General features: G+C 50.9%; 1 protein-coding gene across 1 annotated transcript; it reads left to right on the top strand.

Moving 5' to 3' along the window:
- Nucleotides 1-280: 280 nt before the first annotated feature.
- Nucleotides 281-19,893, top strand: LOC144889710 (uncharacterized). Its single transcript, XM_078770894.1, has 2 exons — nucleotides 281-2,385; nucleotides 19,615-19,893. Exon 1 carries the CDS (start codon nucleotides 686-688, stop codon nucleotides 1,721-1,723), a length of 1,038 nt encoding a protein of 345 aa, XP_078627020.1. The 5' UTR covers nucleotides 281-685; the 3' UTR covers nucleotides 1,724-2,385; nucleotides 19,615-19,893.
- Nucleotides 19,894-21,193: the final 1,300 nt, after the last annotated feature.

Genomic DNA, 21,193 nt, shown 5'->3' with positions numbered 1-21,193 from the left:
TCTGTGGTCGTTACTGCCACGTGGTTTCAAAGTTTTTTTTTGTTGTTGTTGTTTGCACGCATGTTTTTTTGCACCCACGTACGGGCACGCCCTAGGATGTTTAAACACACACACCCCTACACAAATTTTTTTTTTTTTTTTTTTTTGGCAAGGAACGGGCACCCACGTACGGGCACGTCCTAGCTTATATATAGTACGGGCATGCCCTAGTTCATCTAATGATCATTAAACATTATTCCTCCGCTCATTAAACGTTCATTAAACGTTCATTAAACGTTCATTAAACGTTCATTAAACGATTAAGAAAATAAAACGAAAAACATTTCGAAATTACGTTCACACCGTCTCATCAAACACTACGTGAACACAAAAGTCACAAACATCGGCACAAACGTTACGTTACGTAATTCAAACCGTGAACACATCGAATATTGGATAGCTCATTGCGCAAACGATTTGTTTTCTCTGGTACGTGTTACTGGGCCGGTACCGTTGCTAGTAATATTATAATGAGGCGTCAAGGGCGACCTTTTGAACTTTTGATATTTAGCGGGGAATCCCCGGGGATGGAGGCAGAGCCAGAAGTTTTCCATGACAAATTTTTTTTCAGCAGTTTTTTTATCCAGCCCAGCGGCCCATTTTTTACTCAGCGGTCCCAGCCCACCGGGCATTGCCCAAATGCCCTATGGCCAGTCCGCCCATGGTCCCAGGGGTGCACGAGGAGGTAAAGCGGGTCGAAAAGCGCTGGTTGAGCGAAGCGGAGGAAAGCACGGGTACAATGACGGGGGTAGAAATCGCGACACGGGGTTTGGAAAAGCCGGCGACCGCTGAGGTAGAGGAGGGTGTTTTATTAAAGCCAGCGGTCGTCGAGGTGAATAAAGAAAAAGCAGTGCTGGGAATTAAAATTGAAGAGATGACGGAGGTAGCCCGGGAATTGCAGGGAGAAATGGATTATGTACAAAGTCCCTGCTCACATCATGATGATGTACTCGTTAATCCAAATGGAAGTTTGCAGGTTTTGGTGCAGGGAGGAAGAAGAACCCCGAAGGTGAGACGTGCTGTGTATTGTGCGGGGAGATTTTGTAAGAGGATGTTTAGCGACAAAAGAATTTTCGCGCGCTTGGGATCGAGGAAGCATCCGGGCATTGGTGAAGGGTCCCGTGTGAGTGGAAATGGCACGCGTGGGAGGAAAAAGTGTGCGTCGGCGAATGGGTGTGTTTTTGTGAGGGTGAAAGGGGTAGCGTATGCTTGTGAGCATGCAAGTAAAGCATCGACGGTAACCAGGTTAGCGGTTAGGGCGACGGATAGCCGATGCGAGCGCTCGGTGCGAGGGGTGCTTTGTTGGGTGCGAGGCCCGGCGCGGGTCGATGCTGCGTCGCTTCTCTTCGAAGCGCCGTTGCCGATTCGGGCTTGGCCCCGCCCCGCACGGTCGAGTCCGGGCCTTGGCGGGCGAGGCGACCGGTCCGGTTCGAGGGCGAGTGGGAGGAAGCGGTACGGTGCCCCCTCGTGGGGACGGGGTTCCGACCGAGGGAGATTGAGCCATCGGGCCCGGGACCGCAAGGTGCCGCGCCGAGATGGTGCGTGGAGCCTCGGTCCAACCAAACCACCTCCCTTGAACCAAAAGCCGGACGGATTCAACCTGCAGGCGACCAAACCACCCGAATTCATTGCTCGGCTTTACGAACCGAGTTTAATGATGTCACGGCGCACCGAGAGGATCTAATAAGTAGACGGGTGATGAGGATAGTGTTTTGGCCCCGAAATTAGAAAAACAAAATTTGATGATTGGCAAAGGATTGGCAGTAATGATTGGCAGATGATGAGTAGTGATTGGCAAATTTTTGATTTGTTGAAATTTGATGTGCAAAATTGGTAGTGGGAGATGCCCGATGTGGTGGGATGGCAACTCTGTCATCCCTCACAAAGGTGGGGCAAATGCGCAATAGATTATGGGGTGTATGGCAGTGAAAACTAGCCCGGGTGGGTTAGGATATATCGTGTGTAGGGATCGAGCGAAGATGACATTAGGTAACGTTAAGTTTAGTTAGTGACTGATACCTGTAGTGGGGACGCAGGTAGTTTAGTATGGATGATAATGACGTGGGAGCGCAATAGTTTAAAGGGACGACTGGGAAGCGCAAGTTTCAGAGGGGAGTAGTTAGATGAGATGATGCTGTGTGAGAACTGGACAGGTGTGTGGAGCAGTGGATGAGTAGTGAGTGTTGTGGATCAGCGCGAATGCGCTTGGGGAGAGAAGGGTGCAGGTGGCACCAGGTGTGAGAGCACAGGTGTGCAAGTGCAGGTGTGTGGAATACATGGAGCAGAGAATGAGTGGTGTGGAGAGAGTTGGAGTAAGTGGTACGGAGTGGTGTGCATGGTGCGAAGGTGTGGATGGGGGAAGAGTGGACCCCTTTCACGAGTACCCGGGGCGGGTAGTGTAAGTGTTAGGTAGAGGGTATAGGTAAATTGTGGTTGGATATTGGCATTTGTGGTGCGGTTGCAGAATGGTATTGTGGATGGGTGCATTAGTGTTGTGGAAATGGCTGGGCGTGCAGCCTGTTAGTGTGTGTAGTTGGTTGGGCACTCCACCACTGTGAGGATGTCGGCCAGGTGAGGCCGCAGGTGGGCTCTGGGAGCCGTTAGTGTCAGTGGGGCCCGAGGATCCGGAGGACGGACCCGGGTAGCCCAGTGCCAGAGAGGGCACCGAGTGGGGAGAGCGCCAGAGGGCCTTCCCCAGGTAGTTAGGTTAGGGTAAGGAGCAGGTAAGCTCGGAGGCAACTGCAGTGGTGGAGGTGTGCAGGTGGGTAGACCTGCTGGGAGAGCTACACGTCGTGGCCCAGAAATTGTGCGAGGGCACCGGGAGATGAATCGGGGGAGTGAGACCGCAAATTGAAAAGCACCACAGGTTGGGCAATGGGAATTGGTTTTTAGAACCCATAGAGTAAGTTGGCCAATGGATTGGCAGGGAAAGACCCCGGGTAGTGTAAAGTGTGTTAATGTCATTTAGAGGATAGTTAGGATTGAAGTCTCCTCGCACCATCTACATGCACTCACCTGAGATGACGTACCTCCACACCATGCCATGTTTTGTTATTTTATTGTGCAGATGTTTGGAATGTGAGACGCATCATGACGTGGGTGTGACATTGTGTTTTGTTGTTCCATCTCTTCCTCCTTATGAGGATTGATGATGAATTTGGTGATGGCAAATTTTGGATAGAGGGATTGTGGAGACGAATTTGGTATAGGGGAAATATGGGGAAGACGTGACAGTAGTGACGAATTTGTAAATGTGTAGATTTTTGTACATATGGGGTAAGGGCAAGGGTAGGGTAGGTGACAGGGGGGTGACGTACGGTAGGGACGAGCTTTCTCACTTCGCCCTCCGTACGCATTTCGCCTTGCATTGCCTTATTGATGTGTACCCTTGTGACCTTACCCCTCGCTCATTGTCTTTCCCCTTTTGTCTCCCACATGACCTGTGCGCCATTGGGTGCCGAGGGGAGCGTGCGTGAGTCGGCCATTGTGCGCCCGGCACTCTCAGAACCAGCTGTCTGCATTGATGCACCACATTATGGACCACATGCCTGTGGCCGAGCACCACTGATGGACCCCATGGGTTGGGGCATGGCCCCTCTGCTGGAACCGGCCATGAGGGCCTGAAATCTTGCTGGCGGACCTTGGCCACAGGGCACCGATGCCCCACAGGTGAACCACACGTAGTCGGCCCTGTGGGCCATAAATAAAGAAAATAAAAAGGACACATGGGGCACACTTTATTGCAAATAGGCCGCCAGTAGGAAAATGAAAGAAAGACAACAACTGGAAGACAATAATAATAACCAGCAGAGGGAGCCGAAGAGCAAGAGACACCTGCAGGGTTAGGGGTTGTTGTTTTTATTTTCATGAACAATGGTGACTGCACCGATTGGTGCTTGAGGGTGCTTTGGTGCGTTTTGGGGTGCTTTAATGGTGCATTGATGCAGAGCAGACTGTCTCCCCCCCAGAAAGAACAATCACAGGTCCTGGGTTAGTCTTGTAAATAAAGTAGCGTCAATTTTAAATAATGCTCCCTACCGGCTGTATGTTTAGTTTGAGGATTCTTTCCGCGATTCGGTTATCCTGTGGGTGTGTTTCTGTGAGGAGAAGGGTGCAACGTCGCAGGGGGACATATTTACTCATTTGTGAACATCTGTAAAACTGTCGCACTCAGGGTAGAGTTAATAGTAGAGGGAACTACATCTGAGTGCCACACTAAAGTAGGTACAAATTTATCGGGTCGGGACGCCCCGAGGTAGAGAAGGGTGCAATGTTGCGGATATGGGATTTGGCCTCCATCCATATCCGCTTGTAAATATTCCCCTATTTCCCCAATACTCCCCAACTATCCCCAATCCCCCATTCCCTAGTCCCATTGTCTGTAAACAACACTCTGTAGCCCCGACCTTCCCCTTTTTCCCCCATTAAATGTCGTGCCCAGGTTCACCGCATCTCACGTAGACAACTATAGGACATCTTGCTAGTTATTCTTAGTCTATGTCAGTTAAGGACTCGTTTCCATTAATTCTGACTCTTCGTTGCACCAGAATGTGATTGTATGGCACCAGTAGTGAGTTTAGGACCTCCCAATACCTCCCCACAACCTCATCTCCGCATCCTCCCATCATCTCATGGAACTACAACAACAACAACAACAACTACAACCACAGCGGGGGCAGCGCGGCGGCGGTGCGGGGAGTGGACGTCCTCACTCCGGCTTGGTTAGCCGCCATTGCCCATGAGCTCCGACGGGGTTACCACACAGGGGCTGACTGTCAGCTCCTCGTCAAGGGCGGAGCCCGGTAACCCCCCCGCACCCAATAAGAAGCGGCGGACCGATTCCATCTGGGGCGGAGCTACCGAGCCGAGGGCGTGTCACTCCCCGCTGGATATACGCAGCTCTTACCGGAGGTGACGTAAGATGCGCCCCCAGCTTGAGGAGAAACAGACGCCACCTCCAGCGCGACGATACCTCCCCGCATATCTGGACCGGACCGTGTGGATCCTGTCCCTGAGCCAAGGTGCGCCTTGAGCCATCGACTGCCTGCCCCTCCTTGCCATCAATCCCTGTGTGAGTCAGTCTTGTCCCGTTTATCTGTGGTCTGTCGGGGCTAAGATAAGACCGTATTTAAGTGCCCACCTTTCTGTGCTGTACCTCTTGTCGGTGTAATCTAAAACGTTCTGCATACAAATATTATAACCTCCTCCGGAGGTCTTGAGAACTGTACCCCTGGTGTCGTGTCATTTAACCCAGCCGTTGTGTCCTTTCCTTAATTGATTTAGCATAGCGCGATTTGGCCAACGTTCGAGTATAATCGGGTAAACTGTGCAGACGCGGTCATACCAAACCGCTCGGTAAACTAACATCCAAAACCGCGTCTGTAACAATATATATATATATATATATATATATATATATATATATATATATACACAAAGAATTAAGTTAAGCACCGCCCCCCGTTTTTTTACAACCTCGCACATTACAAGTTTGTTGTCGTCAAAACAGTGTAATATACCCATGATATTGCTATATTTTCTGGAGAAGTGATATTATGGTCACATAAAAACATAACAATCATGCCGTTTTCAATATTTTATTCTGAATAATTTAAGGTGAAATTTTTTGGGAATTTTAGGCATATTTTCACCTCAATTTAAGTATGGAGCTATAGGTCCATCACGGACAGTGTGGATGACGTTTATGTTTTCTAACGTACAGTCATTGTTCTGAGAAGACCTCTAGCGATCTTTGCGTCAATAACGTGTGTAGGACCCACGTGATCGGATCACTGACTCAACCAATCACTTTTTTTCACTTTGATCACTCAATTTCATCAATGGATAATTGCTAATGTCATACCAATCATTATTTGATCTCACATACCTTAGAATATATGCCAATGTATACATATACACAAAGAATATATATTAGGGGGTGCTTACCTTAATTCGTTGTGTAGGGGTGCTTAACTTAATTCTTTGTGTATATATATATATATATATATATATATATGTATGTATGTATCCCCCTCTGTCTTAATACGACATTGTCTTTACCCAGATTGCTCCACATCCTCCAATTTTCTCTTCCTATCACATCTATACATCCTGTAGCTGAGATCCGAGTTGCACAATATACGAATGGGCAAAGAAACAAGCGTGACGCCTAGGTCCCCCCGTCGGGGAAGTGATGTTGCGGTTTTGAGAACCCACACTTGTTGTAAATATCACATCATTAAAGGTTAAAGGTAGCACCCCATAGATAGGCCACAAGCAACACGTAGGTCACCATAGGACATCAGTTATTTCATAATATGTGTTATATAAGGCCATCTTCCCAATAGTTGAATCTGCGTTGTGTCAATCAAATAAGAGTAGGCCCCTTCCGTCCATTTTGCAGCCTCCCTCCAAGCGACGCCATTAAGCATGCTCCCCAGTCTGTGCCCCATGGCCCCTTCCAATTTGGTGCGCTCCTTGGCCAGCAGCAGCAGCAGCCTTAGCTGCCCGTAAGCTCGCTCAATGCCGCCATAAGCCACGAGGTGAGGCCCGGAAAAAGGGGGCGGAGTACCAAGGAGGAGGTGTGGCCACGTCACCCAGCCGTCAGGGCGGGGCCGGTAAGCGATAACCAGCCAACCAGGGCTGGAGTGACATCGCCTGACAGGGCGTGGTTGGGGCTCGCGGAGCGTTCGCTGGCTTCACTTATAAAAGCCAGTGCACAAAGCTCTTTGAAAGGACTGATGAGAAGAGCGCTCGTTAGAGAGGACTCTCGTTGGAAGGTTGGCTCAGAGAGGACTGTCCAGGACTGCTGCGATTTGGAGGACGGTGCGAAGGTTGACCTTAAGACGGTGCGGAGAGGACAGGACTTGCACAATTGGCGCTTGCGTACAGGACATTGGGGCAGCGGCGTTTGGCGCGAGTCGTGCGCAAAGTACGTACGCAATATACCAGCCTTCCCCTGTGATATAATTGTCCGTTCGCGTTGCGTTACGCTATACGAAGAGCTGCCTGCCGGGTTTTCCATCGCCTGGACCGGAGCCGGACTGGAGCCTGGATGCACTGGTGACCTTCCAACCTACCATCTGCAATTCCCCGTGTGAGTGACTGTGTGTGAGACGGGCCCGTTTGTCCAGGGAATAAGTTAAGACCGTAATTAAGACTGCCCTGTGGACTTCTCCTTCCTCTTTCTTTCATGTACATTTCTTTCGTTTCCTCTTCTTCTTGTACATTTGTTAATAAACCCATCTGTTCTTCATATTTTCCTGGTTTCCTCTCCATCTGATCGCATCAGTCTTTTCTCCAATTGGGTAAGCGTGGCACGATTAGGAACCGCTAGAATCGGGTCTAGTCACCTGTTAACAGCTCGGATCGCGGATTGCTATCCGCTCGACATATTCAATCCATATCCATGATTCGAGCGGGAGTTATTCCCTCGTTTCCGGTCGGCGTTACTAATTAGGTAGTAGCGAATCCCTAGGCCTAACAAACCCTACCTAACGCCGCGCCGGGAAGGACGTTATAACTTCCAGGACTCGCGTCGGCCAGATAAGAGGACAAGGGGATTAACCCCCCCTTGGTAAGGGGAGAACCGACGTCAGAGATCCGTAACAATATGTATCCCCCTCTGTCTTAATACAACATTGTCTTTACCCAGATTGCTCCACATCCTCCAATTTTCTCTTCCTATCACATCTATACATCCTGTAGCTGAGATCCGAGTTGCACAATATACGAATGGGCAAAGAAACAAGCGTTACACCTAGGTCCCCCGTCGGGGAAGTGATGCGAGTTGAAAAAGTGGAAGACGCAGAAAACATGCCATGAAATGATATTTCGCTCACAAGGTTCAGACATACATGGCTGCGGCCATCTTGGATCTTGACGTGGCGACCCAATTTACAATAGCGTTCTTCCTTATGCCGAGGTACACCCACACACCAAATTAGAAGTTGGTACTTCGCTTATTTTTCAAGATATTCAGCTCACAAGGTTCAGACATACATGGCATCAGACATACATGGCGGCGGCCATCTTGGATTTTGACGTGGGTTGCACCCACACACCAAATTCGAATGCGGTCCTTTGCTTATGCACGCACATACGCACGCCCGCACGCACGGACGGACGGACGGACACACGGACGGAGGGGAAAACCATTGGCCCCCTTTCGCTCCGCGGTGCGACGGGGGACAAAAAACCGCAGAGGATGAGACTATGGGCACACATGGCAACCGGATATACATGGCAACCGAATAAGACTACATGATTGGATCCCGCGGTGAGTACAGAAAGGTGTTTCGAATTATGTTTTTTGACCTCCGTGAAGCCTGTTATCCACCTGCGGCGAATTATATTTGAATTGTTCAACAAAACCTGCAAAATGTGAATATCCTCAAGCAAGTTCAACCTCAGGTGTGGTCTCATCTGAAATTTAAACTTTCTGATTTCCCTCCTCAGATATGTCAAGCCCATGACCTATAGTTACCCATGCACACGAAGTGAAAAGTGGGGGTTAAGCAATTGGTTCATGCCCCTCCATCTGTCTACAAATATCAGTTTATGATCGAGGAACAACGTAACTTCAATTTAACGTTAGATTTGGAACAGGAATCGGAAATCAAATCTGCAGTTTAATCGTACTTTGGCTCCAAATTCTACCCAATGGATATATCTTCCTCTGCCGCTTGTCTCGCAGCTAAACAAAACTGAAAATCAATCCAAATTGTAAACCTACTGTTTTTAAGGATGTCATAAAGCACACAAACAACGTCTTAAAGGTCACGAAGAACTAATGTAACGTGTTAGATGGGGTGATGTAATCGACATCTTCTATCTATAATTCCAGTAATCTCTGTCTGTACGTTTGTACGTCTGTTTGTCTGTGACCGCTGTTTCTCGACAACCACGGGTCCGATATACTTTTAACTTGCCAGGTATATTGCTGGGGACCCGAGGATGTGCCTTTTCAAGGTTTCATATTAATCGGACAATTACTTACCGAGCTATGTCCAAAAAACGATTCAACCAATCAGAGAGCAGCGAACGATCGCGTGTGCCGAACGTGGAGGACACACTCTGCCTCGGATGGCACATTTGAGAGCGTATTCATTTATTTCACGTTTGCAAACTATGTTGGCGTTAAACTATGTTTTAAAACTAATAAAACCGAATTTGCGATTCATTCGCTTTCCTGCGCGTTTGTGCACGCGATGGCGATTTCTTTACCAAACTCCGGAAGCCGTTCGCTTTGGACCAAACCATTGCATGTAAATAGAGGGGGGGGATTGTCACCGTACTCGCAAGCCGTTCGCTTTGGACCAAACCATTTCATGTAAATAGAGGGGGGGGGGATATAATTTTAGATATAGATATAGTACGGGCAATGCCCTAGTCTATCTATAATTCCAGTAATCTCTGTTTGTACGTTTGTACGTTTGTTTGTCTGTGACCGCTGTTTCTCGACAACCACGGGTCCGATATACTTTAAACTTGCCAGGTATATTGCTGGGGACCCGAGGATGTGCCTTTTCAAGGTTTCATATTAATCGGACAATTACTTACCGAGCTATGTCCAAAAAACGATTCAACCAATCAGAGAGCAGCGAACTATCGCGTGTGCCGAACGTGGCGGACACACTCTGCCTCGGATGGCACATTTGAGAGCGTATTCATTTATTTCACGTTTGCAAACTATGTTGCCGCTATGTTGGCGTTAAACTATGTTTTAAAACTAATAAAAACCATTTCATCTAAATAGAGGGGGGGGGGGGGGGGGATTGTCACTGTACTCGCAAGCCGTTCGCCGTTCGCTTTGGCGTTGCGAATGTACCAAAACATTTCATGCACCAAACCATTTCATGTAAAGCGTTCGCCGTTCGCTTTGGCGTTGCGAATGGACCAAAACATTTCATGCACCAAACCATTTCATGTAAATAGAGGGGGGGATATAATTTTAGATATAGATATAGTACGGGCATGCCCTAGTTGCATCAACGGCGGTAAAACCCAGAATTAATTTATTTATACAACTTTTACAATCCTTCTTTGATTTAAATTGAATTATATACTAACCCTTCCGTTTTGCAGTACTCGGACGTTAAATAAGATGATTGTGCTAAACTTCCGGAATTTTTCAAAAACGATCTTTAAAAATCAATATTTTATTTAAATATATAGGCAACTTGAACACTGTGGGGTGTTGTGTTCTACAAACCCTCTAGTCGTTGATGGTGTCCCGCGTTTGCATTCCCCATTATAAAAACAAACATTGGCCGTACTTTGCGCAAAATATAACTTCAACTGTTGTTTTCTCTTCTTTTGAGAACCAGGTTCAGTTTTTCGACATTCTGCGGCGTTGTGGTTAGAGTGTCCGCCCTGCGTCTGGGAGGTTGGTGGTTGGATTCTGACCCGGGAGAAATGTCCATGCATGTCCGAGAAATGGATGGGTGCACATTTAAGTAACGAAATAGCTGCCAGTCGGCCATATTGGATATGATCCGAAAAAAAATGATGTGCACATGTAAGCCATCATTCATTATATTGGTGTGCCAAGTTTGACCAACATCAGCAAAGGCATGCCCGAGAAATGGTTGAGGACGTGTTCAACATCGGGTTTTTTACAACTAAAATGGCCGCCAGTCGGCCATATTTGATCGCCTCAAGAAACAAAATGATGTGCATATGTATACCTTCAAGTATCGTCTTTGTACTAAGTATGAACAAAATCGGACCATACATCTCTGAGATATGGTTGCCGACGGCCGGGCAGATGAGACCAAATCCAAGCCCCCGTTTCGGACTTAATAACCAAGGGTATCATGCGCTTCCAGCATAGTATCCTACAACCACCTGGATCAAGAAACAAGATTTGTAGAACAGGTATCGGTACTTTGGAGCATGAATCCCGGGGGTCAAATTCAAAAAATCGTTACATATTTCAAGCGTCCCCCCCCCAATGTTGATTACTTATACAAAGTTTCATTGTAAAATCTACCTGTTTTTGTGTTTTTCGATATTTGACCTTTTGACCCTTCCACAAGAGACAGGGCCAAATATGGTACTGCTCTTGCACCTTCTTGCCATGTGGTGATCATAACTACCAAGTTTGGTGAATTTCTGCACAGCTGTTTAGGAGATAGCGTGACGGATGGACTGAGACAGCCAAGTTATATATTGTTGCGGATTTGAGAATCCTGCACGTTGTAATTGTTGTAAATATCACCTTCTGCAAGTAATGTCATAATTCTTGTAAATACCTCCATCAATTTGTGTAAAGATCAAAGGTCGTCCCCTTAGTTAATCCATCGCATGCACGTAGAAAATCATATACCCTTCTAAATAGTTATTTCTTTATTATGTGTTCCAGTTTAAGGCTCTGTTGCCCATTAGTTGACACTGCATTGCACCGAATCGAATAAGATAGATCCCCTTTTTCAAATTCCCCCAAAGCCTCCCTTTCCAACTGCATTTATTGCCAACTGCATTTGCTGCCATTACGGCGTGGTCAAGCCTCGGAGAAGAAGGGGGAGGAGCTACATGAAGGGCGTTGCCCGCCCATCGTCATCAAAAGGTGGAGCCAGCGAGCCCCCACCAGCCAACCAGAGTTCATGAGATACCATCCCGGGCGTGGCGCGCATTGATCTTGAAGCGCGTTATAAAAGCGCCCACGCAAGGCTTTTCGGGGAGATGCGGCAGATGTGGCAGATGCGTGACCCAGGAGATGAGTGAGGAGTCCATCGCAGTTGAGTCCACCGCAGCTGAGTCCACCGGAGTTGAGTTGAGCTTTGACGGCAGTTTCGACCCGCTGCTACGAAGCAACGCCGCCGTGCGAACCAGATTGAGGAGGGTCGGCGGCCGCTCACCTCGAGCCTTGCCGTTTACACGAACCGGACCCGCATCCTTCCAGCTCTGTGGACCACCTGAACCTTCTCATCCTTCCAGCCATTCGTTCCTGCCTTCATAACCCACTCGTGTAAGTCTGACTGTTGTCTGTTTGTCTGTGTTGTCCTGGGGTTTAAGTTAAGCTTGTCCAAGTAGAATTGCACTGTGTCTTCTTCTTCTTCTGTAAATTACTTTCGTTTTCTTTCCTTCTCCTTGGTTTCTTTGATTGTGTAAATAGTAATTAGTAATAAAACCTGTTCTTCCTACCTTTGCCTTCTTTCCTTCACATCCGTTCGTTTTAGAGGTTTCCACATTGAACACCTGTGGCACGATTTGGCCAACGTTTAGGATCGGGTTTAGTTTTTGTTAATGGTTCGAGCCGCGGGCTGCTAATCCGCTCGGCAAATAACATCTTGTCCGCGGTCTCGAACGGGGTTGCCCACCTGCTTTGTGGAGGGCTCGGCGGGGGCGTACGGGAATCCTTTGACCGATCGCCTCGGCCAATCCCACCCCACGGAGGAGCGGGGTAGCTTCAGGATCGGAGATGGCCAGTGCAAATAGAAGGGGGATTAACCCCCCCCCCCACCCCCCCGCTAAGGGGAGTGCCGTGCTCCATTTCCACAACAATTGGTGTCAGGAGAGTGATTCGGACCTGAAGTGTGCTTAGTGCACTCAAAATTACGAGTGGCCAAAATTTTATTAGAACATCCTAAATTTAAAATCGTGCCATGGATGATCAAGGCGACCGGATGCCAGTGGGGGTAGAGTTAGAGGGTTTAGAATCGACCCAGGACCCCAGGGAGGAAATGGAGGAGGAGCGCAATACGCATTGGGTTGCGGGGGTTGCAGGTGCACAAGATGGCGCCCTCGCGCACGAGGTTGGAGGTGCACAAAATGGCGCCTCGCACATGGCTGCGGCGGCCGTGCCCGCTGCACAAGTGGGAGGGATTGACATGCAGGCCCTCATTGCGCAGCTGCAAGCAGCTCTACAAATGAGTATGGGAAGCCAAATTGAGCGATTGGGAGGCGAAATGGGAGCAATGAGGGACGAAGCAAGGGGTACCAGTGAACGGTTGGGCAATCAAATTGGGGAATTGAGGAATGATATGGGAAGCCAAATCGGGGGGCTCAACGGCAAAATTGGGGGGCTAGAAGCCAAATTTGAGGGTTTAGACAACAAATTTGAGGGGTTGGACAACAGGTTGGAAGGGCTAGAAGGTAAATTGGGGGGCCAACTGGAGGACATGGGTAATCAAATTGGGGAAATGAAGGAGGGGTTAACGGGTTTGGAAAATAGAATGGCTGCCCAGGAGAACCAGATGGAAGGGGTGAAGAATGGGTTAGGGGGGTGAGAAAACACCATGGAAGGCAAATTGAGGGAAATAGGGGAGCAATCCGCCCGGGAAATTAAACAGATGGGAGATCAGATAGAGGAGGTGAAAATCGGGTTGGAAACTAAATTGGATGCCCAGAGGAATGATTTGGAACAGATGAGGGCAGCATCTACCAAAGATATGGGAGAAATGGGGGAGGAGATCAGACGAGGTGTCGGCGAAGGGGTCGCGGGGGTACGCGAGGAGGTAAAGCGGGGTGAGGAGCATATGGAGAAAGAGGTGAGAAATAGTACGGCTAGGTTACAGGGGGGCATAGAAGATCTGACGAGGGGAGTAGAGCAGCTGACGGTGGCACAAAAGTGGAGAAGAACACTGCGGTAATCGGGGGGGTTGAAGGCGACACAGAAAGAGATTTAAAAAAGAACTTATAGCGACGAAGAGGGAATGTCAGATGGTACACGAGGGGTTGACAAAGAGGTTGGACAAGGTGACAGAGGCAATGGAGACAAAATAACGGGAAGTAAGGACGCACATAGAAACGACCAAGGTGGCCTTAGAGGAAGAAATTGAGGGGGCGCACCGGGAAATAAAAGAGGTGAAACAAAAATTAGAGGAAGTGGAAGAGGGGGTGAGTGAAATTAAGAAGAGATGGAGGGAAACTCAGAGGGAGATAAAGGAGAAAGTGATGGAATATGTACAAGGTCTGTGCTCAAATCGTGATGATGTGCTTACTGACCAAATAAAGAGTTTGCAGGTGGCGGAGGACGAGCGAAGACGAGGTGCCGAGGTGAGTGGCGATATAATCGGAAATGTATATGGTGTGAGGGGAGATTCAGGGGGCTTGGGTGTTGGTTTCGACCCGGGTGTTCGTGAGAGACCAATGGTGAGGTGTATGACTGGTCTGGAGTGTATGGAAAGAGGAGGTGTGCAAGGAGGTCCGACTATGGGGAGTGCGAGGGGTATTGGTGAGCAAGGGTGTGTGGGTATGGAGTGGGTACCGGGTTGCGGAGGGGCGACCCAGCCATCGACACCGACAGGGGTAGTGTTTAGAGGGACGGGGGATGCACGGGAGCCCCCCGGGAATAGTGTACTGTGGGGGCCCGAACGGTTCGGCCCTGCGCTGATCCCGCAAGGAGTGACGCACGGGGTCCGGCCTTCGGGCGCCCACAAGGTCCCACTCGCGCCGTATGACAGCAAGAGTGATCTGAGGGCGTACCTGGCGCAGTTCGAATACGTGTGTAGAGGCAACGGTTGGAATCCGGACGAAGGTGGAGTACACCATGTGGGGGCACTGCGCAGTGCAGCGGCGGAGGTGCTGACAGCTTTACCACCGGGTGCTCTCACCCTGCCAGCTCTCCGCGCAGCCTTAATTAATCGTTTCGGCATTGAACAGCAAAGCGAGCTTGTTAAAGCTCGGCTTGCTCAGCGAAAACGCAAGCCCCAGGAGACCATCGGGGAACTTGCCCATGACATTCGCCGCGGTCGGAATCGCACAACCGGACATGGCAGCTAGTTCCCAGGAAAGCCTGGCGCTGGATCACTTTATCCAAGCTCTTCCGGATCCGGAGATCCGACAACAGCTCGCCCTGTGGCGCCCGCAGAACATGAGTCAGGCGGCCGACGCTGCAGCCCGTTGGGAAGCAGCGAGGCCCCTGGCCCGGGGAGGCGAGCGCCATGCAGTGGCGGTGCGTCAGGTAGGGCCCGTGATGGGTGGCGGCCCCCCTAGGGGGCCCTGACCTGGAGAGCATGGTCCGGAGGCTGGTGGATCGGCGCCTGGCGGGACCTGGACCATGGCAGGCGGCCCCAGCAGTGGCACCCGGTAGTCCATGACAAAGTACACCAATTCGGACATTCAGGGGGGGAAATTTGGAATTCCGGAGGCAAGCACCTTACCAGGTGAGGTGCTATAATTGTGCTCGGCTGGGTCACCGTGCGTGGGAGTGTCGAGCTCCGCGCCGGGACGGTCCCCGCCAGCCGATGCCCTCATCTCCGCCCCATATCGATCGGCCTAGCCGACCTCAGACACACCCCCCCCCCCCCCCCCGCCAGAGCCCGGGAAACTAGAACGTGCCGGGCATGCAGGGCGGTGTTCGGCAGTAGGGGATGGAGAGGAGCCCTCATTGACGCGACAGGTCATTCATTGTGGCCAAATTGGAACAGGTAGCCTCACAATTCGATGCAAAATTGCCGGCGTGGGGGTAGACGCCGTTGTGGACACGGGAGCCAGCGCCACGATCATCAGCCCCGTGATCCTTAATTCGAGTGCAGACGGCTGGGATAAAATCCAGCGTCTGGAAAATCATAGTTTGCAGTTGGCTACCGGGGTAACGGCTCCGATCATAGGGCATGGTTTTGTGACCCTCAAGTTGGGATCGGTAAAGCAAGAGATAGAGGTTTGGGTGGTGGAGGTGTGCGACCCATGCTTAATAGGTTGGATTTGTTGACTGCCAGCGGTTGTAAAATCTACTTGAGTCGGGGGACCCTGCAAGTGGGAGTGGAAGAGCGACCATTGGAGGGGGTGAGCACGGCCGAGAGGGTGGAGCTGGAGGCTCCTGAGGCCGTGACCATCCCTCCGGGGGCCGAGGACATAGTGCCGGCCCGATGGTCAGCTCGCCCGACATGGCAGGAGTCCTGTGGCCTGGTCGAACCGGTGGCAGCGCGATCCATACCTGGTTTAATCGTGGGCCGCACCCTTGTAAAAACGGACGGGCCGGTGGTGGCCGTCCGAGTCATTAATATTAGTACAGAACCACGCACTATAGTGAGGGGCACGAATGTAGCTGGCTGCACCCCAGTTAGAGAAGTCGCGTCAGTGAGGGGCTTGAACGTCCAGCCGAGCCGGCCCCAGGGGGAGCCTTCAATAAATACTAGGAATTGGCCCGATCCCATTTGCGAGATGGTAAATCGTAGTAGTGTAGAGTTGGGAGGTACCTAGAGGGAGGCCTTACACAAACTGGTTGGATCCCATTTGGATCTCTTCTCCTTGTCCCCCGAGGATATTGGACGTACGGGCCTGGTGAAACATCAGATCCACACCGGTGAGGCCCGGCCTATTCGTCAGCCCGCCCGACGGCTCCCTTAGAGCAAGAGGGCGGAAGCTGACGAGCAGGTTGAAAAGATGCTCGATGCAGGTATCATCGAGCCCTCGGGAAGTCCCTGGATGTCGCCCGTTATGCTGGTTAAAAAGCAAGATGGGACCACGCGGTTCTGCGTGGACTATCGCCAGCTAAACGTGACACTCAAGGACTCATATCCCCTGCCAAGAATTGATGACGCCTTTGATGCCGTGGCTGGTTCAAATTGGTTTACAACTTTAGACCTCAAGAGTGGGTATTGGCAGGTGCAGATGGATAGGGCAGGGAAGGAGAAAACGGCATTTTCCACAGGTAAGGGGCTGTATCAGTTCACTGTGATGCCGTTTGGTTTGTGTAACGCCCCCGCCACCTTTGAGAGATTAATGGAACATGTACTAGGCGGCATGCCATGGCAATCATGCCTGGTATACCTGGATGACGTCCTAGTACATGCCAAAACATTCCCCCAGGCTTTAGCTAATTTGGACCAGGTGTTCGGGTGCCTCAGACAGGCAGGGTTGAAGCTGAGCCCGAGTAAGTGCACCTTGTTTGCAAGAGAGGTGGCCTATGTAGGTCACGTCATCGGTCGCGAGGGGGTAAAAACGGACCCAGGCAAAATTACAGCGGTAGAGGAGTGGCCCGCACCACGTACCATCAAGGAGGTGCGGGGATTTTTGGGCCTCTGCTCCTACTACCGGTGCTTTGTGGCGAAATTTGCGGAGTTGGCCCGTCCCCTCCACCGGCTTACGGAGAAGGCGACGCGATTTAATTGGACCAGGGAGTGCCAAGAGGCCTTCCTAACATTGAAGGGGTGTTTGACATCCGCACCCCTTCTAGCTTACCCCACTAGTAACGGGGCCTTTACCCTGGACACGGATGCGAGCCAGGAAGGATTGGGCACAGTTTTGTCTCAGAAACAGGAGGGCGTGGAGAGAGTGATTGGTTATTATAGTCGGGCCTTAAGTAGGCCCGAACGAAATTATTGCGTAACCCGCAAGAAACTATTGGCTATGCTGGCTGCCATGAACAATTTCCACCCGTACCTGCACGGGCGGAAATTTTCGGTTCGAACTGACCATTCCTCCTTGCAATGGCTCCTTCGGTTCAAGGAACCGGAGGGCCAAATTGCAAGGTGGTTGGAAAAGTTGCAGCAGTACGATTTCAATGTGACCCATAGGGCCGGGAAGGCCCATGGTAATGCGGACGCACTCTCTCGGCATCCTTGTCTGGGGGAAAACTGCAAATTTTGTGCGAGACACGAGGAAAGGGAGCAATTGGGCGAATCTGCCCCGATTCTCGTTGTCCGGGCAACCCGGGTGAGAGGGCCAATTTTGCCACTAACCGCAGATGAAGAATTCGGAACTTTGGCATGGAGCACGGCCCAGCAGGAGGATCCTGTCCTGGGACCGGTGTTCAAATGGGTCAAATTGGGGCAAAGACCAAAGGGGGAAGACCTCGGGGCGCAAACCAAGGCGTATTGGGCTCAGTGGCAGACCCTGGAATTGAAGGATAACATCTTGTATCGCAAGTGGGTGGAGGTTCCCTCTGAGAGAACTTCCTGGCTGGTGATAGTCCCTGACAAATTTAAGAACGTCATATTACAACAGGTACATGGTACCCACTCCGGCGGCCATTTGGGCAGGACAAAGACAACATCTCGAGTCCGCCGGAGGTTCTATTCACTATTGGGTTAATATGGGGCGCGACATACAGGACTGGTGTCGGAGATGCGACGCCTGTTCTGCCAAAAAGGGGCCAGCACGGAGGATGAGGGCCCCCCTTCAATTACACCAGGTGGGGGCCCCCCTTGAGCGGGTGGCTATGGATATTCTAGGACTGCTGCCCTGCACCCGCCAAGGTAATAAGTACATCCTCGTTGTAATGGACTATTTCACCAAGTGGCCGGAGGCCTATGCCCTCCCCAACCAAGAAGCCGGGGTGGTAGCGGAGGCCTTCGTGGAAGGATTTGTTTGTCGGCATGGGATTCCACAGGAGCTGCACACCGACCAGGGACGAAATTTTGAAAGCCAATTACTAAAAGATGTGTGCAGACTCCTGTCAATTAGGAAAACCAGGACCACGCCCTTGCGGCCACAATCTGACGGGATGGTGGAAAGGTTCAATCGAATATTGGTCCAACAACTGGCCTTGTTCACCACCACCCGTCAGGATGATTGGGACGAACATCTCCCGTACTTGTTAATGGCCTACCGAACCAGCCAGCATGGGGCCACCGCATGCAGTCCAGCGTTGCTTATGTATGGGCGGGAGTTGCGGGCTCCCGCCGACTTGCTATTATATGCGGTCCCGTGCCAGACACCACAGATATCCCGCCGAGGGAGGGTTATGCACGTCACCTGGAGGAAGGCATGGAGCGGGTCCATGCCTTCGCCCGCCGCCAGCTCCATCTGGCGGGGGCCAAGATGAAGCGCAGGTACGACCACCAGAGCCAGGGGAGTCAGTACGCTCGGGGATGAAGATTTGGTTCTTTAATCCCCGGAGGCGGAAGGGTAGGTGCCCAAAACTCACCTCCCCCTGGCAAGGCCCGGGAGTCGTCCTGTCGCGAGTCTGTGACGTGGTCGTAAAGATAAAAATGGGGCCACAGGCCTTCCCTCGGATCGTCCATGCCGACCGGATAAGACCTTGTGCCGGCGAGCAGGCGCCCTCGTGGATCGCCTCGGCTCTAGATGCCGAGGCAGGACCCAGTACCTCTTGCGAAGGGGGCTCGTAGTGTCAGAGGACTGGGGGGTGATAGTGGGACATGCCCGATGTGGTGGGATGGCAACTCTGCCATCCCTCACAATGGGGGCCCATGAGCTATAGTTTTATGGGGTTTGGCAGTGAAAACTAGCCCGGGAGCCTTAGGATAAAATGATAGGGATCTAGAGAAGATTGACCATAGGTAATTGGAGATTTAAATAGCGACATTATACAGGTAGTGGGGACGTAGGTAGATTAGAATGGATGATAACGACGTGGTATGTGCTTAGTTTAAAGGGAAGACGGGGAGCACCAAGTTAGAAGGAAACCGGGTAGATCAGATGATGCCGTGTGTTTGAGAATCGAAAGTGTATGGAGCAGTGTATGAGTGAGTAATGGTGATTGAGTGTTGTGTTGAGCAAATGGTCCTGGAGGAAGGAGGGTGCAGGAAGCACCAGGTGTAGGAGTGATTGCACAGGTGTGCCAATACAGTTATGGAGCATGGTTGTATGGAACATATGGAGTATGGAATGGATGGTGTGGAGTGAGTATGGTGGAAACTGTGGAGTGGAGTGGATGGTGCGAAGGTGTGTATGGGGAGGATGGACCCCATCACGAATACCCAGGGAGGGTAGTTTAAGAGTTAGGTAGAGGGAGTAGGTAAATTGTGGTTGGATATTGGCATCTGTGGTGCGTGGTGGAAGAATGGTGTTTGGATGGGTGCATTAGTGACGTGGAAATGGCTGGGCGTGTGGCCTGTTAGTGTGTGTAGTTAAATGGGCACTCCGCCACTGTGAGGATGTCGGCCAGGTGAGGCCGCAGGTGGGCTCTGGGAGCCGGTAGAGTTGTGGATGGGGCCCGAGGATCCGGAGGACGGACCTGGGTAGCCCAGTGCCAGAGAGGGCACCGAGTGGGGTAAGCGCCGAGGAGGGCCTTCCCCAGGTAGATAGGTTAGGGTAATGAGCATGTAAGCTCGGAGGCAACTGCAGTGGTGGAGGTGTGCAGGTGGGTAGACCTGCTCGGAGTGCCACACGACCCAGTCCTGAAATTGTGCAAAGGCACAGGGAGTTGAACTGGGGGAATGAGACCCCAAATTGATGAAGCACCACAGTTTGGCCAATGGGAATTTGGTCCTTAAAACCGCATAGAGTGTAAGATGGCCAATGGATTGGCAGGGAAAGACTGCAAAGTGTATTGTTGCGAATATGGAATTTGGCCTCCATATCCGCTTGTAAATATTCCCCTATTTCCCCAATACTCCCCAACTATCCCCAATCCCCCATTCCCTAGTCCCATTGTCTGTAAACAACACTCTGTAGAACCGACCTTCCCCTTTTTCCCCCATTAAATGTCGTGCCCAGGTCCACCGCATCTCACGTAGACAACTTTCGGACATCTTGCTAGTTATTCTTATTCTATGTCAGTTAAGGACTCGTTTCCATTAATTCTGACTCTTCGTTGCACCAGAATGTGATGATATGGCACCAGTAGTGAGTTTAGGACCTTCCCATACCTCCTCCCGTCTTCTTCCCCAAACAACAACAACAACAACTACAACTACAACTACAACTACAACAACAATTACAACAACAACTACAACAACGGCGCTGCGCGGGGGGAGTGTGCGTCCTCCCACCGGCTCGGTTAGCCGCCATGAGCATGCGCTCCACGGGGTTACCACGAAGGGGCTCCCTGTCAGCCCCTCGTCAAGGGCGGAGCCGGTAACCCCCCCGCACGCACCCAATGAGAAGCAACGAGCCGATTCCATCTGGGGCGGAGCTAACGAGCCGAGGGTGTGTCACTCCCCGCCGGATATACGCAGCCACTTGCCGGATGTGAGGTCAGATGCGCCCCGAGCTTGAAGAGGAAGTACCAGTCGTGACCTCCGAGCGCTGTGACCTCCCTGCATCTACTGGACCGTACAGTACCCTGTCCTTGAGCCAAGAGTGCACCTTGAGCCATCGATACCCGCTTTCCTTGCCATCAATCCCCGTGTGAGTCAGCCTTTTGTCCCGTTTATCTGTCGTCTGTTGGGGTTAATATAAGACCGTAATTAAGTGCCTATCTTACTATGCTGTACCTCTCGTCCCTGTAATCTGACCTTCCGCCCTAATATAATCTCCTCCGGAGGTCTTGAGAACCGTATCCCTGGTGTCGTGTCATTTG

This window comes from Myxine glutinosa, chromosome 1 (assembly GCF_964187855.1).
Source record: "Myxine glutinosa chromosome 1, kmMyxGlut1.1, whole genome shotgun sequence".
Classification (NCBI taxonomy): Eukaryota; Metazoa; Chordata; class Myxini; order Myxiniformes; family Myxinidae; genus Myxine; species Myxine glutinosa.
The sequence above is the reverse complement of the archived record's forward strand: the minus strand, read 5'-3'. Positions and strand labels throughout refer to the sequence as shown.

What these genes read in the sequence shown, in the direction of transcription:
- LOC144889710 (XM_078770894.1), top strand. Translation starts at nt 686, where the DNA reads ATGGCCAGTCCGCCCATGGTCCCAGGGGTGCACGAGGAGGTAAAGCGG.